At 40.4% G+C, this 18,238-nt stretch overlaps 1 protein-coding gene across 2 annotated transcripts in view; it reads right to left on the reverse strand.

Annotated features, from left to right (window-relative positions):
* Positions 1-7,753, reverse strand: part of CASP1 (caspase 1) — a 63,891-nt gene extending 56,138 nt beyond the window's left edge. For both annotated transcript variants that reach the window (XM_084893359.1, XM_084893358.1), the window contains exons 1-4: positions 7,704-7,753; positions 6,848-7,111; positions 3,347-3,409; positions 228-343 (exon numbers count right to left, since the gene is read on the reverse strand). In XM_084893359.1, coding sequence (XP_084749485.1) covers positions 228-343; positions 3,347-3,409; positions 6,848-7,111; positions 7,704-7,713 — 453 coding nt within the window. In that variant the 5' untranslated portion in view covers positions 7,714-7,753. The remainder of the gene's footprint in view (positions 1-227; positions 344-3,346; positions 3,410-6,847; positions 7,112-7,703) is intronic.
* Between the last annotated feature and the right edge of the window lie 10,485 nt (positions 7,754-18,238).

Consider the following 18,238-nt stretch of genomic DNA (forward strand, 5'->3'; position numbering starts at 1 on the left):
CAGGGATGTTTTTGTTGTTATTTTAAGTATTTACTCGGGGAGAGGTATCAAACTTAGAACTCAATACATAAACCTGGGGTTCTAGGAGATAGGAATGTTTTATGTAAGGGAAGCACCACGATGAGTTTCTAGAACTTCTCTAGGAAAGTGGCTCTAAGAAAGCCCCACTGCCCTTTCAAAGAGTCCAGTGTTTCTTTCACCCGGATCCTGTTTTCTGAGCACAGCACCTCTGCTGACTTTTCATTCCATATCCTTTGGACTTTGTCTGGTGGGCAGAGCTTGAGGCTCCCTGCTGGTCCTGAAACCACCAGCTGAGCTGAGTTGTCTTTCACTGCCTGGGGAGCTGCAACAGACAAGAGGCATCATGAATAATGGCATCCCTGGGTGTCCTGCCTGGTGCTCCTCACAGCAGGGGCTGCATGTGAAGCCACAGAGGAGGGAGTGAGTCCTTAGAGGAAAAACCCTGGGATAGATGCCAGCACCACTGAGTGAGTCACTGCTGTGGGAACACATTCCACACCAGAGGAGGCTTCTAGGGGTGCAATACAAGAATCAGCCTTTATCTCTGAGGACCAGCATTTTTACAAAACACTTTAGATTAGAAGAATAAAAAGGGAATTTATTCAAGGCCATGCATGATATAGCTCTCAAAAACAATATGTTAGATAAAATGTTTAGAATATGAATTTATTTCAAATGATTTAAAATGGATAATAAAATTTAATTGAGGCAGAGTTTAATCACTCTATTTCAATGTTTTTAAAATATATGTGTTTATTTTTTATTTACTTAAGATGCATTAGAGATAAAAAGGAGGAAGGAAGGGAGGGAGGAAGGAAAGAAATAAGGAAGGAAGGGAGAAAGGAAACAAGGAAGGAAAGAAGGAAGGAAAGGAGGGAGAAAGGGAGAGAGGAAGGGAGGGAGGAAAGGAAGGAAGGGAGAGAGAAAGGAAGAAAAGAAAGGAAGGAAGGGAGAGAGGAAGGAAGGAAAGAAGGAAAGAAGGAAGGAAGGAAGGAAGGAAGGAAGGAAGGAAGGAAGGAAGGAAGGAAGGAAGGGAGGGAGGGAGGGAGGAAGGGAGGGAGGAAGGAAAGAGGGAAGGGAAGGAGAAAGAAAGGAAGGAAGGAAGGAAGGAAGGAAGGAAGGAAGGAAGGAAGGAAGGAAGGAAGGAAAGAAGAAAGGGAGGGAGGGAGAAAGAAAGGGAGGAAGGGAGGGAGGAAGGAAGGGAGGGAGGGAGGAAGGGAGGGCGGGCTTTTGTTCTGTCCTCCAGGATATCTCTAATGTGTGTATGTATGGGGAGGAGGAGGAGGAGTACTGAATATATTTACTAGAATGACTATGAAATAGAGTGATAAATGCTAAAATCAAGATGCATATTAGCTAGATTCATAGCACTAAACATTGATTACATCAATATATGAGGAAGGGTTTTAACAATCATTTATGTGAATAAAGCCTTTACCATCCAGCAGTGTGATGTACTTGCTAAAGAAATAACATAATGTCTTTTTCAAAATAATTGTTTTCTCAATATTTGGAAGATCTATCAAAAGCTGAATTATTCAAACAAGAGAGTTATATTCAATTTTGAAGGAAAATTTGAAGACATTATTGTGCATTTATTTAGGCAAAACAAGGCAGGCTGAAATGTGTTTACTGTGGGTAAAGTAAAAGTTAATTAGAATTAATTTATTAAAGAAAACTATAGAAATCATTACTAGGTGAAAAAAATATTCTATTTCTCCATACATTGTATCTGTAGAACAAGGCAAATATTAAAGAGGAATATTTGATTACAGTAGAGCTACTAATTTCTAGTAAAGGGATAGGCATTTGATTATATAGTGAGTGTCTCCATCCCATGAAATATCTAAGAAAAATTCCTAGATAACCACCTTTAATAGATTCACTACAGCAATTTATAAATTTGTTGAACTATTTCCATTTGTGGCCTCTAACTATCTCCCAAAATTTAGAGAAAAGAATCACTTTCAGATGAAATACTTCAAGAACTGAGAACAAAACACTGTCCCAGGACAAATAAAACATTGATTATTTTATATAATAAAGAGGTAATATGCAAATTGACCATTACTCAAACACACAAGATGGCCACCTCCATGTGGTAAAAGATGGCTGTCCCCATGTGGACACAAGATGGCCACCATAAGATGGCCAGCATGGGAGAGCAATAGTGGGTGATCAGGAAGCAGGGGAGGGCATTGGGAGGGACAAAGCATGCAAGGGAGGACACTTGCAGGCAATCAGGCCTGTAGGGGAAGACAGTTAGGGATGATCAGGCCTTCAGGGAAGGACAGTTAAGGGGAGTCCAGGCCTGCAGGGGAGGGAAGTTGTGGTGGGGACCAGGCCTGCAAGGGAGGGCAGCTGGGGGGAGATCAGGATGGTAGGGGAGGGCAGTTAGAGGCAATAGGGCCAGCAGGGGAGCAGTTAGGTATTGATCAGGCTGTCAGGGGAGGGCAGGGGCTGATCAGGCTGGCAGGAAGAATTTGTTAGGCACAATCAGGCAGGCAGGCAGACAAGCCTTTGGGAGCCAGCAGTCCTGGATTGTGAGAGGGCAGTCAGTCATCCTTTGAGGGGTCCCTGATTGGAGAGGGTGAAAGCTGGGCTGAGGGACAACCCCTCTCCCCTTGCACAAATTTTGTGCACCAGACCTCTAGTTTAGCAAATAAGAGGCTGGACTCATAAAGCTTAAAGCCCAGTGGGAAATAATAATGGATTTATTTTTAAAAATACAAGAAAAATATAATGAGATTATGGCAGGAGAATCAGAGGGAACTATGGGAATTGGAGCTCTGAACTATAGTAATACAGAGAGAAGTGGCTAGACAGATCTGGACTTGAAAGAGGAATCAATAAATCTCAGATACTGTTTGAATGGGGGAACTGAGGGAGAAGAAAGAGCTAAAATTGAATTTCAGGTTTCCGGTTTGAATAACTTGGTAATGGAGGCACCATAACCAAGAGAGAGAATGAGAACCAAGGTGTGAAGGAAGGCAGATGGCAATTTTAACTCTGGGTAAGCAGAGGAAAGGGGGCTGTGGGAGATGCCAGTGCCTATGTTCAGAAGGCTATGGGATAATGAAGTGTGGCATTCAGGTGGGTAGTCAGAATTTGAGACACATATTCAGAATTTGTTGCTATAAATATGGAAGTGAAACTGCAGGAATGCCCTCTGCTAAAGCAGAATGGATTGAAAATAGCAAAAGACACAGGATCAATCCAGGAGAACTGCCCATTGCCTCCTCACCCCACCTTTATCCCATGAATCTGTAGTTAATGTCAAGAAAGTTGGGGTTCAAAAATGTTCTTGCTTTGAACATGCCATTACCTGTGAAGGGAAGAAGCCTTGCTTGAGAGTCGTGTGCATTTTGATCAATGTCTGATTTCCCACCTGAGGAAAGATGAAGGCCATAAATGAGTCATTTATCTCTGTTGGAAACTCCCTGGTGAAAACAATGTCCACAAGCTTTGCTCTGTTCATCCACACTCGTCATTGAGAAACAAAAGCCTGTCCACACATGTATTACTGGGCATTAACATTGGAGGCAGAAGAGAAGCGTGCCTGCACCTGCCCCTTGATTTCTGCTTTCTATTGATATGATGAGATTCCATCAGCTACAGAAGTAAGAGTGCTCTTAATATGTGTGTTTCAAGGTGGCTCCTGAGGTGCCCACTACTGCTTGGCAGGTACATGCAAAGTGAGGCTGTGTAACTTAGAGCTGACCTAGATTTTAGAGAAAACCAAGAAAAGGCTGGGACAAGTACACTGCCAAGTTCTGTCACAGCAGAAAATGATGATGAGGTGACTCATTTCTCTACCATCAATCAGGGTGAAGTTAATCTCAGTGCCACATAGCAGGAAAGCTGTAGAGCTAGCGTATAAACACAAATCTAGGCTCTGGTGTACTGAACCTCTGCCAGCCCACGAAGGGCATTGTGGGTTCATGTATGTGACAGGGGCTCTGGCTGCAGGCTCTGTATTCTGCACGTGCCCTACTCAGTGGCACACCCCTAGGGACAAAAACACAAACAAACAAACACCGAAAAGCCTGTTGCACTGTTTGGGTGCATAAAACAACTCAAGCCTATCAAGGCATCCTCTGAGGTCACCATTCATTATGCTTGTCAATTTCAAGGACAGAAATTCAACTTAGGTGGTTTTTTTTTTTTTAAGTCTTTATAAGGATCTTAATATAACAATACACAGCTTAGAAGCTTAACCCAAAAACTTTTAAGAGTTGGTGTGAGCTAACATATATGAAATACCCCAAGTTTTCATCCCATAGTTACTATTGAAGACGATATTCCCATAGAAAACATGGTCCTTTTACTTGCTCTGAATGAGGGAGAGCCATAGGCTGTCCCTCAAAATGCTCAGCCCAAGGGGACAGACTGTAGCTTGTCCCACCCTTCCCATCTAGACTGCTGGACTGACTAACCATCAATAAGTTCAAAAACGTTCTCTGGAGAGGGCTTTGTGGTGGCAGGCGTGTACATGTCAAGAACTTTTTTTCAGAAAGATCTACCTATTAGAGTCATTCAAATAAGTCATCTAATTATCACATCATGTGGCCCAGAAAACAATTGCCAAGTAGATGAGAGTGACACAAAGGCATGACAGCGTGCCTGAGGATCCATCAGCTGACCAGCAGCCAGGAGACTCCACTTGTAAACTTCATTCTAGTGGTTTGTTCAAATGCCTCTAGAACTCAAGGACTATGACCTGGAAGGAGTGGGGCAAGAAAGAAGAAATGTTGGCTACTATACAATTACTCCCAACCCTTATTGGTAGTTATTGATTATCTTTATTTTGGGGGAGTGTTAAACGGGGGGAAAAAAGGTATTCAAATGAAAACAGAGACTTATGCATGCTTATAAACATAACCAATGGAAACAGACAATGGAGGGTGAGAGTGAGGGTAGGATTGGGGCAGTTGGTGTGAGCAATGGGGAAATAACCACACATTTGTAAAACCTTAATCAATAAAGAAAGAAAAAAAAAAAGAAAATAAATAAATAAATAAATAAATGGAAAACAAGAAATTACCCAGAGATGAACTTTGTATGTCAGTAAGCCAGGCATAGGCTTCCTTCAGTCCCTGAGAAAAAGATGTCTTGCTTTCAAAGAACCACTTTTCCCTCTGATTGGATTGGGAAGCATAAAAGAGACCGGCGGTTGCGAGTTGCCAGAGCTCCCATCTAGGTTGTGGGGGGACTTAGGGACTATGGAGAGAAGGGGCAGGTCAGATGCCTGTCTGTCTTGTATCAGGGCCTCAGGAGGATGTGAGGTCAAGGTTGGGCCTTACACAATGGTCTGCAGCCTAGTTCCATGCTAGTGGACAACATCACATAAAAGAAAACGCAAGAGGGCAATTAAGTGAAAGAGTCCACATTTAAAATCCTAGCTTTTCTGTAAGCATTAAATTTATTCTCTGAGTGATTCACCATCATTGAAATATTTTATTCTTCCTAGAGAGCAAACTTTTGGAGAGAAATCAAAAAGATACTCCATGGCCGAAACTGGTTTGGTTCAATGGTAGAGCATCGGTCTGCGGACTGAATGGTCCCAGGTTCGATTCCGTTCAAGGGCACGTACATTGGTTGTGGGCACACCTCCGGTAGGGGGTGTGCTAGAGGCAGCTGGTCGATGTTTCTCTCTCATCGACATTTCTAGCTCTCTATCTCTCTCCCTTCCTCTCTGTAAAATATCAATAAAATATATATTTTAAAAAAAGCTACTCCATGACAGATCTGAAGTCTTCATGTCAGATAACTACCGTATTTTTCAGACCATAAGACGCACTTTTTTCCCCCAGAAGTGAGGGGAAAAAGTCCCTGCGTCTTATGGTCCAAATATAGCCTACACATATACTGTAAAAAAAAAGTTTTTTTACTTGCCCGGCTCTGTGTGGTCTCTGTGTGCTTGCCCGGCTCCAAAATGGTTCTAAATGCTGCTGTTTACTTTACAGGGTTGATTACATGTGTTTATGACTGTGATGTTGGGTTTTAATGCACATAAAATATTTTAGGACACTATTTGTTTCAGAATCTTTTTTTCTTCATTTCCCTTCTCTAAAAACTGGTGCGTCTTATGGTCCGGTGCGTCTTATGGTCCGAAAAATATGGTATATAAGTATCTAGGGATTCCTAGATTTAAGTAACTAGCTGAACCCTTATTGTTAGTTATTGTCTTTAATTTGGGGGAGTGTAATGTGGGGGAAAAAGGTATTAAAAGAAAAACAAGAACTTACCCAGAGATGAACTTTGCTATGTTAGTAAGACAGGCATAGACTGACTGACTAACTATATAAATAATAAATTATAAATAAGTAAGTAAGTAAATAAATAAAGTGTCTTGCCAGGAGGACTAGATAATGTGGTATGAAATTTATCAGACTGTTCTCATAAATTTCAACAACTAAGCTACCACATATTCAAGATGGGAGGTGAGTTTTAATTCAAAGAAGGACTCTGAGACTAAAGGAATAGGAATAAAGAGTAAGGAGACAGGGCATATATAATACTGCCAGACGTAAAGAAGCTGTCTGCAAACAAACATGACCAGTGAAGACATCCTATTCAGGGGTCTTCAAACTACGGCCCTCGGGCCACATGCGGCCCGCAGAGGAGTCTGATCCAGCCCACCAGGTTTTTTGGGCAGTGAGCGCAGCCGAGGTGTTACAGTAGGAATTAGTAGTTCATATAGTCCGGCCCTCCAGCTCTCTGAGGGACCGTGATCTGGCCCCCACTTTAAAAAGTTTGAGGACCCCTGTATGTGGTTCAAAGTCAGGGGGCCTCGGTGGACATTACTCCCAATTGCAGACCTTACCTGGGAGCCCCATCTTCTCTGCAAGGTGGGAGTCGTTTTCACAAATGAGAGTGATACACTCTTTGCTAGCCCGGGGCCCTTTCCGATAGACTGAGTCAATCAAAGCTCGGGCCTTATCCATAGATGTGGCATTTTCATTTCTTATTTTCTCCATCTCCTCCTGGTTCAGCACTCTTTTTTCTAACAGGTTATCCAACAAGCCATTTATTATGCCCGGGGTCACGGATTGGATAAAAACAGTCCTCTTCTCCTTCAGGACTTTGTCTGTTTAAAACACAAGGATTTCTCAAGTCACTAAACAGCCTCGTTTTCCTCTTAAGTCAGCAACAGGGAAGAGCCTCCTTTAGACTTAGTCCATACAATGTCCCTCCCCATGCAGTTCAGTCATCCTGAACTACCCTCCTCTCTCACTCTTCCCTCTGTGTTACCCATGTGCTCACTGAGTGTCTGAAGTCTGAGATTTACTGTGGCTGACTCCTGATTTTTCACCTATTTCCCTTGTGGACAGCAGCTGCTGGTACCCATCTCAGGGGCATCCCGCACCCTTTGTCAGAGAACTCAGTTAAGATTGCAAAATGACAGGAAATACCACTAAAGCTCAGTTCCTTTCCGGCCCCCGCCTGGCCTTTCTGAAAGCTGTGAGCATTTGAGGCCCCTTCTCTACTTCCCTTTCTCCTCTCCTCTTTCTTCCCTCTCCCTCAGTTCTGTTCACCTAAACTTTCACAGAACCTAATTATGGATTTCCCAAAAGCCAGTCCCTTTCAAAAAAATTTTCCCTAAGACATATCCTTTTATAAAGTAAAAAAAAAATAAACAGAACAGAACAATAAGAACCACAACAAAACCCCAAACTCACCGGCCTCCATGGCTTTTCTCTCTTAGCCTTGGCGTGCAATTTGAAACCGAAAGCATGTTCCACCTTCCTTTTAAGCAGGGCGTATACATATTAGGAAATACCAACTGCTCAATCATATGCATGTCTTTATTTATTCTCCGAAGTAATAATCCTATTGCTTAACTTTAGAGAGCTCAGGGTGTTTATCCTGGGAAAATTTCTTTCACCAGCACTGGATGAGGCCGGGCTAGGAAGGGAGTGGAGCCTAGAGAATAAGAAAGTAAAGAGAAAGTAAGCATTCACTTGAACTCACTCAATAATGAATCTCTCATTCATGAGGAAGTGTGATCTGGAAAGTAACTTCTCCTTTGGTGTCTTAGTCCATGCACAATACTGTAACAAAATGCCACAGACTGGGTGACTTATCAACAAGAGGACTTTATTTCTCACAGTTCTGCATCTGGAAGCACAAGTCGAGGTGCCAGCATATATAGATTGTGGCACAAAGGCCCTTTTCTGGGTTGCAGACTGCTGACTTTTCACCTTGACCTCACATGGCAGAAAGGGTGAGACAGCTCTTTGGAATCTCAGTTTTAAAGGTGTGAATCCCATTCATGAGGCTTTTGCCCTCAAGATCAATTCAATTGTTAAACATCTCAACTTCTTATGCTGTTACCGTTGACTTAAGGTTTGCATCATCTGAGTATTGCAGGGACACATACATTCAATCTATAGAATTTGGAGTAGAACCATTGTGATCCGGGTCCCCTTTCTGCAGATCTGCTGTGTGCTCAGAGCTATGTGTTTCTAAGAAGCAGCTCTGCTCTTAGGAGTGGAAACATTTTTCACCAGAATAAAATATTTTCTTATCTACCACCTTTTCTTTTCAGATGATTCTGTTTTGTGGGATACTGTAGAGACTAATGGCTCAGACTCTGGACTCAGAATGCCTGATATCATTTTAACCATCCTTTCTTGGGCAAGGTATTGGGTTTTCCCATGCTTTTGGTTCCTCTATTGGTAAAATAACTAATAATATATACCTACATGTCTTTGAACATTAACTGAATGAAACTGTGAAAATTGCATAGCACATCATCAGCACACAGTGTTATTATTTGTTATTGATATTGCTTTTAATTTAAATATTTCTAAATTAAATAGCCAATGTTAATTATTTGCAGGTTATCTAGTTAAATTTCTCTCTTGGGAGAATTCTCCTGCATCTCATTCATTCATTCACTTAACATATATATCTGCATGACCTACTCCATGTTAGACACTGCTCTAGTTTTCAGGGGTTCAGTCTATATACCCAATGGTCCTTTGCCTCATGGCTTTGCATTCAAGGCGAGAAGACAAACGTAAACCAACATGTAACTGGGATAGTGTGAGAGTGTGGTAAGAGCTAAGGAGAAGTTAATTATGAAAGCAATTGATGAAACATGGAAAATGTTAAAACTAAAGACAGAGGAGCACAGGAAGGCCTAAAGAAGTCACTGCTTTTTGTAAGCACATGTTTAATTGCTTGTCCCAAAATAAATTCAACATAACAGATTTTTAAAAATAAATATGGTTGATGGAAGATAGACTAATAACAAACTGCCTATTAGTCTTTCAAAGTTATCAATTTATTTACTAAAAATACTGAGGGGAATATTACCTTAGTTTCTTAAGAGAATAATAACCCAGAGTTACTAAACATTCAGTGTGTGTGTGTGCATGTGTGTGTGTGTGTGTGTGTGTGTGTGTGTGTGTGTTTGTGTGTGAGTGTGAGCAGGCAAATGCAGGAAATATCTAAATTATTAGCTGTAATGCTACTGTTTTACTATTAGAAGGAAACTTACATTTTAACACATGGACCACCAGTTTCTTTCTGTGATGTAGGCTACTTGTTAAATTTATTTTTTCATTAAAATAAAACCACTGTGTGGATTTTAATCTAAGACTTTTCTCAGTGTGTTTTTATTTTTACTTTGCTACTTACCCAGTCTAGTATGCAGCACAATCTTGTGACCCTTAGCGCAGGTAGGCTTGTTGTAGGGAAGAAAGCAGAAATTGCATGTGTATTGTTTCCCGTATACATTTATATTTATTCATTTATTTCTGAAATGCCTTAAGGATTTCACATGAGGGTTTCTCTACAAGCCAGGGCCATACACAAATAAGTTGAAACATGTTGAGGTAGCATTTAGGCCACAGAAAGGATGGCCAGGCAGTGTGCTGGGATGGAGAACCATAAGTATTGATCCTGGGAAGCTAAGTAGAGAGTCACTACATAGCAAGGGGCCACTGTTTCCTCATAAACAAAGATGCTAAAAAGGGAAACATTCCAAATATCTATTTTTAGGTGCATGAATGACTAAACAAATTGTGCTAAATCCATACACTTGGATACCACTTGGCAACTAAATAAAGGAGCAAATTATTGATACATGTAACAGTCTTGATGAAAATACTATGCTTGTATTATGAGTGAAATAAGCCATATACAATAGAATACATACCTTATGATTCCAATTATATACAGTTCTAGAATGCAAAAATCTAATGTGTTTACATACAAACCAAGTCACTGGTTTCCTGAGGAGGAGGAGGTGTGGAAAAAATGAGTGCAAAGGGTATAAAGAAACATTTTGGTGTGGTGTAATTGGTCTGCACTTTGTTATTCTATATCGGACCTTTATAAAGAATAATCAGATGCAGTCCTTAAAAGGAGTACATTTTATATTATGTAAATTATACCACATAATGTTAAATTGAAAAAAAAAACCTGAAATCAATGTTTGTAATAATACACTGATAGGAAAGTATTATCTGTCTTGTTTATGAATATACACTATCCTCAACAAAACAGTTGAAACTTCGTGACTAAAATGGAATTTCCTACAGTGAGATGGACAGCATGGAAATAAATTTTAGAAATAATAAACAGGTGAACTCAGCTATGCATGTAGAAAAGTGTTACACAGACTGTTACATAGATAAAATCATCATAAAATAAATTAATGGAACAGTCCAAGTGTAAGTCATTTTTGAAAGAAAGGTTACTTATTTAAAAATCCTCATGTCAGGTGAAACCATGATGGTGGCATAGGTAAACACCTAAACTGCTGCCTCACACAACAATTTTAAAACTACAGCCAAAACCAGTTTGGCTCAGTGGATAGAGCATCGGTCTGTGAACTGAAAGGTCCTGGGTTCAATTCCGGTCAGGGGCATGTACCTTGGTTGTGGGCCCATCCCCAGTGGGGGGTGTGCAAGAGGCAGCTGATCGATGATTCTCTCTCATCGGTGTTTCTGGCTCTCTATCTCTCTCTCTTCCTCTCTGTAAAAAATCAATAAAAAATATTTTTAAAAATATTTTAAAACTACAACTAAAAGATAAAAGCGACATTATTGAGAACCACAGGAAGACTGGCTGAGTGGAAATTCTACAACTAGAAGGAAAGAGAAAAGCACACTGAGACTCTGAGGAGCTGCAAGAGGCAGAGGTACTGAGACCATGGAGAAGACTGGCAACTGAGTGTGCAGCTGGTTTTCTCAAGCAGGAGGGAGATGAAAGCTCCTGACTGTGGTGAACTCCAGTTCAGGGCGAGACTCTGGGGACCCAAAGTCATAGGAGTGAACCTGGACTGTCAGGAAAGAGAAAAGCACACTGAGATACAGAGGAACTGCAGAAGGCAGAGGTAAGAGGTGCTTGCGGAGAGAACGAGCAACTGAATATGCTGCTGGCTTTCTTATGTGGAAGGGAGACAAAAGCTCCCAATTTCACTGAACTCCAGTTCAGGATGAAACTCTGGGACCCAGATTATTTGGGAAAAAACTGGACATTCTGGCAGAGGGTGGTATTCGAGGGCGACTTTCTTTCAGAGGTGCTTGCAGCGATTACCCTGGGACATTGAGACACAGAAGCCTATCAGGGCAGGGTTGACAGGAAACCAATGCTGACAATTCTGCCCTGAGACTGCCCCATCCAAGCTGAGCACAGAAGCTTTTGCAAGTTTTGTCTCATAAAGGTGTCTCTAGCACAGAAGTTCTCCCAGTATAGACACAGCTGATCCTCACAGCCAATTGGCCTGGAGGTCAATTACTTCCAGTAATACTAACAACAATCAAGGCTTAGCTACAACAGACTGTTCACACAGCCCACAAAAGGTTGCACCAAGAGTGTCCACCTCAGGTAACTGGGGAGGTTGAGCTACTGGGTCGAATAGGACACCTAGCACATCCTTTGCCTTACCTCCCACTGTCCTCACCCATAGGTGTACAATTTTTGTCCAGTCTCTTCCCACCCCCACACCCTTTCCCCCCTGAGAATTGTCAGTCCACTCCCTTTCTATGTACCATGTCACAGTGCTTCCTATCTATTCAAGTCATGAGCCATAATTCAGAAGCTAGGAATGTCAAAATATGCTTTGTAAAGTGCTTATCAATTGTTCATATGCTTTATTTCATAGCCTGTCATGACAACTGTGCAAGTTAAACTGGTTAAATAAATGCTGATTCCATTTTATGAATAAGAAGACCAGATTTAAAAAAAAAATTGGTTCAGAATCTTGGAAATCAAAAATTGAAGAACGAGGGTGAGAAATGTGCTCCCCTCCTTGTTTGTTATAGTCATGTGCCACGTAACTGAGCCAAACCGTTTAGGGCTGGCTTTTTTTTTTCCCCCTGAAGATTTCTCCTGTTCTGTCACATAGGTCCTATTCCTTTCTCTTCTCACTTGGCTGCTTTCTTGTGTTCGTTTCTATGTATTAGCTAGAGCTCTGATTACCCCTGTCTTGTTAGAATGGCCTTATGTAGAAGTGTTCTTTAGGGACCAGTGACACAATCTCCTTTCACACTTAGACTCAACATTCCAGAAGCACCATACATGGGCTTTGTACACTGTTCAGTTGTAGTTGAGCCTTGACTGCTTTTGTTATATTATTGGGGGGACTGAACCCCAGGCTGATTGGCTGTGAGAACTGACTGGGGATACAGAGGAGGAGCTACAGTGCCAACTCCATAGAGCATATTTCAGTCAGGTTTTTGTGCCCCCCAAGTCTGCCATTGAGTGCATTGCTTGTGGAGGTGGCTAGGTTGTAATCTGATGTGGTCTGAAGTCTGTCAGATGCCCTGCCTTGGGGCCACCTGGCATGAGCAAATGACTGCTACTTGTGTTGGACAAGGAGATGCCCAGGAGAAGCCAAGCCATGAACTGAGGCTGGCTGCCACTAGTGCCAGGCATGGGGCCATTTGGCAAGATGTATGGGTCATAGAGACCAGATGCTTCTGGTTTGAGAGATTTTAGGAAAGTTCAAAGCCTGAGCCAAGAAAATCCCTTTGTATGGAAAAGACATTGGACACAGTTGGGTGGACTGGAGTCTCAAGAAATTACCAGGGCCGGTGAATAGTGTTAGCCAGGCTGATGCAGGTTCAAATATGGAGACTGACTGACAGCTCTCTGGGGAGAAGGTTCAGTGGTCTCTGCCAGCACTTCCATCTGGTAGAAAGTTGTCCCTCCAGTCCTCATCCTGAAGCCAGATAATTGAGCCCTCATCCTTAAACCATGTGTTCTTAGTGCCTTTCAATCTCCTGCCCTAGAACTTTGAGCAGTGAGAGATCAAGTCAGTCAGTGTGAGGACTCTTTAAGAGGAACTGCTGTGGGCTCCAGCAGCCCTTTCTCTCATTTAGCCACAATCCCTCCTGGTTTTCTAAGGCAGAAGTTATGGGAACTTATCTTCCCTTCACTAGATTATGGTGTGGGACTCAGACCTCTGGCTCCTCAGTGGGGAGTCTGCAGCTGAGTTATCCTTCCCAATTTTTAACAGCCACACATGGATTTGAGACCAGCCTGTTCTGTGTTTGTCTCTCCTACCAGTTTCAACATGGCCTTTTCTGTATATCCTTAGTTATAAGACTTCTGTTCAGTTAGATTTCATGTGGTTCTGAATGATGGTTGTACTTTAGTTGAGTAATAATTTTGATGTGGTTGTGGGAGGTTCTGAGTACTCTATTTGCTCTGCTGCCACCTTAACCAGAAAAAATATATTTTTTTTCTTTCTCCGACAGGAGCCATATCTGTGGAGCTTTGCAATTGGCTTCTTCTCACTGATAGCACCTGAATTGTGGGTGGACCTAACTCCTTAGTGCAAAATATTCAAGGTACTGCATTTCTCCCAGATTTAGTCTGATGGTCCTCAGAGTTCATTGTGAAAATTCTTTGTTAAGGACATGAGGTCCTATACAAAGAAACAGGTCCACAGGAGCTACCTTAACAGGTAGTAAATGCCACTGCCACTTTAGTAAAAGCTTTCTATCCCTGAATTTTGAAAGTATTTCAGGTTTCAATGGTGTAAACCATAGGTAAATTCTGCTCTTCACACCCCCCAACCCCCTGATGAATTCAATGCCAGAGTGAGCCCTCTGTGTAAGATAGGGTCAATGGAACCAAAAACAAATGTCCAAAGTCAAAACATTGAACCCTCACTGTTCTATACCCTCTGCATGTTAAATATCCCTTTTTTTTTTTAACGAATACCACAGTTTCTTAATTTAACCACTGCTTTAAGATGCAATAACCAAAACCACATTGCATGACAATCCCTATGTTCTTTTATCTCTTCATCTTGAGCTATTATTCTCAGTGATCCTCAGACCACCTTTTATCCCAACCCAGAAGTCACTATCGTGCTGATCTATGTCTTATCCATCCATTCTCTCCTTGATATTTCCAATCAATCAATCCAGTCCACATTTTTGTTATAGAGCAGTGCTGACAGCTTAGAAGTTCTATTTTGGACGCTGTTGTGAGGCGATGTGCATAAAGTCCACAGTAGTGCAGGGTAATGTCCTATGCAACATCCTATGCAACACTCACATCCCTGCAACACTCACTCACTGACTCATAAGAGCAACTTCTAGTCCAATAAATTTTATTCATGGTAAGTGCCTTATACAAGTATACCATTTTAATATATCTTTTATTCCATTACTGTACTTATTCTATGTTAAGATACAAAAATACTTAATATTATGTTACAATTGTCTATAGTATTTAGTACAGTAATACGTTGTACAGGTTTATAGATCAGTAGCAAGAGTCTATAGCTACATGGTATGTGTGAGTACACTCTATGAACTTCAGAAAATGACAAAATCATCTAACAACACATATCTCAGAACCATCTCATTGTTAAGTGATGCATGACTGTACTTGGCTGCATGTGCTACTCCACAGCCAGGCACTACTTTAAGAAATGTGAGTATAAAAGCAGAAAATATAACTATGCATTTATATTTTTTTATTGAACTGAAGATAATTAATGAAGATAAAATATCAGCATTTAAAAGAATTGTGGCAATGAGTGAGGGCATAGTTGAAAGTGCTGTGAGATATCAGAAGTCAGTCAATTAAATATAACCTTGACCAGCCAGGGAAGGCACACAGGCTGGCATAGCATACTCTAACTGCAGGAGGCTTGGTGTTTGGATTGGTGATGGAGGAAAGAGAAGGTAACCAATTTATTGAGATATTCCTGTATTGTAGGTACTAAGATAGGTCTTTTCATCCACTCAACAGTACTGAAAAATGAAGCCTGATTTTAAAGATCAAAAATTGAAGCTTTGGAGTGTATAAGTCCCTTTTTCATTAGCAGAGACATAAATACAGAGTGTAATTGGATTTCTATACTTTTAAGTCAGTGGTTTTAGTTGTTACTTTTGAGGTGAAAACAATCCAATAAGTAGAATAATGTAAACAAAACACCAAGGCTGGAATCAATGACTAAATAATATAAACAAAATGCTGAGGCCAGGATGATCTTCTAAATGCTTATGGCAAAGGTTGTTTGTTGGGAATTAGTGGGAAGTGAGTTCTGAGAGACAGATTGGGTCAGACTATGATGATTTACAACAGTCAGCCTCAGTGAGAAATTTAGCAGGTAAGATAGGAAGCTTCTTGAGTAGATGACTCATGTGAATGTGCCTCTAAAGTAGCTATTTTGTATTGAATGCGTCATGAGAACTAGACTCTAGAATAAGTATCTAAACTACATTGGTTCTGCAAGTGAAACCTTTTGAAAGTACTAATATTCGAGCTTACTCCAAAATATTAAACCAGAATATCCAAGAGTGAGGCTTAGGATTATGAATACATAATACTAATCTTAGGTATCTTTGATGTATATACTCTATTGAATATCACTGTTGAATGTGTCAATCTATTGTAAGGAATAACCAGGAGCTGTCTGAGACCATCCGTGCACCATAACATTGTGAATTTATGAAGACATGCACTTTGGGGCACTGCTGATTCTTCATGAACCGGAACCTGGGCCCCAGGTGGCCAGGATACTGAGATCAAGAGATGTGATAGGAGCTCCTGGGAGTTAGGGTGACTAGAGAAGAAACTTCAGAAGTTGTGAGCTGGAGGGGAGCAGCAAAGAGCCTGTCTAGACCAACTGGCAGTCAGGAGAGCTATAGTCTTTGTACATCAGATTTCTATATCAACACTATGATAAAAAATACCAGCCTATGGGACCTCTGAAGGTAGAAACGCTGATATTAGCATCACATTGCTGCCAAATCTTTGAGGAGGGATTGATAAAATCTTGAATTTGGACTGTCACCTCCCAGGAGAAGCAAAAGGAATGAAGTTTATAAACATACTAAAAAGCAAGCCACTATGAGAATATACAGAAGAAACAAGAAATTGCAAATTGATGTCTCTAAGAATAAGCAAATGTAGGACTAATCAAATAAGGGTATAGAATGGCAGTGGGCGAGGAGTTCAAATAAGGAACATAATAAACAATTACTTTATAGTAAGGAGTAATCAGAAAAATTTAATGTTGGAAGTATATCAGTTGTAATTGATAGTGGTTAGGTTAAAAAGTCAGACATATAAAGTTTGTGGTAACATAAGCAATCTCAGATATATTTTAAACAATTTATCTAGAATGCAATAAACAGAGATGAGGAGCAGGGGGATTTGAAAGAGGGGTTTAGAGATATGAAGAACATAATGAGAAGTTCTAATATGTATCTGATTAAAATTGCAGAAAGTCATAATCGAGAAAACGAAAGAGAGAACAATATTGAAGAAAAATTTTTCAGAACTGAGAAAAATATGAACCTACTTAATGAGGAAAAACAATGCACCCCAGAAAAGTAAATCCAAAGAATAAAAGCTTTATAACAGCCCCTGGGAGTGAGCCATTGTTATGAGTTAAATTGTGTTCTACAAAATACAGGGACAGGCAAAAGTAGGTATATAGTTGTTTCTATGGGGAAAAAGGACATTATAATAATACTCATTAATATTATGAGAACTGTATTTCACATACAAATATAAACCTACTTTTGCCCACACCTGTATATAAGTTGAAGTCCTAACTCATAGTAACTCAGAATATGCCCTTATTTGGAAAAAAGAGTTCTTGCAAATGTAATTAGTTAAGATTATGCTACATTGGAATAGAGAGAACCCCTTAACCATCATGACTAATATACTTATGAACAGAGACAGACAGAACAGAGACAGACAGAAAGAATAACATATAAAAGCATAGACATACATAGGGAAGACAGCAATATGATCATGAAAGCAGAGATTGGAGTTATTCAAAGAATAAATCAAGAAATGTCATGGATTGATAGCAACAACCAGAAGCTGGCAGAGAGAGCATGGCCCTGCTCACAGCTTGTTTCAGACTCCCAAAGTCTAGAACTATAAAAAATATATATGTTTCTGTTTTAAGCCTCCCAGTTTGTGATATTTTGTTCCAGCAGCTCTAGGAAAGAAATATAGGCATTATTGGTTTCATTTTGCAGATTAGTTGCAGAGAGATGAACTACTTATCGAAGTGACTGGGGAGAAATCTCAGACTCATGGGTCTATCATGTAACAGTAGTAGGGCAGAGACCATATGGGTTAGAACAGAAGTAAAACATTGGTGACCCACAGACTCCCTCATAAACGAAGATGTGTTTTCTTTGAGCCTCACAGCTATAACTTCTTTTGGCATTCTTTAGCAGAAGTTAAAAATTGTAAGATTTCAAATAAAATATTGGATGAGAATCCTCTCTTGCCTGAATTTTCATATGACAACAATTAATCTGAATCTGAAACCATAATGCTACATTCGTGCATTTATATACTCTCCCATTTTTCCAGTCCCCACATAACCTGATTAACTTATGTATGTTTCTTGGCAAACCTGTAGGGTGTTTACATTTGTGGCCTCTGCTGGGGAGATTAAAGGCCAGACTTTGGTCTCGACCGTTTAATACTATCAACACTTTACACTGATATAATTATCCACCTGATAGGTATCCGACTCAAGTGTCAATTTCCCTACTGTAAACTACCTGCCTTGGAGAAGCTGTTGAATTACAGTTAATGTTTGAAAATCAGTTTCACCTTTTGAACAGCAGGCATTCAGGAATGTTAATTATTACTTTAGTATAATTTTCAAATATCTTTAATGCTTGTAGAATATGAGAAGTGTCTTAAGAGAAAAATTTTCATAAGAAAAAAAAAAAGCTTATTTCCACAATCAGTTTTAAAA

This window comes from Pipistrellus hanaki, assembly GCF_964339955.1.
Source record: "Pipistrellus hanaki genome assembly, chromosome: 9".
Classification (NCBI taxonomy): Eukaryota; Metazoa; Chordata; class Mammalia; order Chiroptera; family Vespertilionidae; genus Pipistrellus; species Pipistrellus hanaki.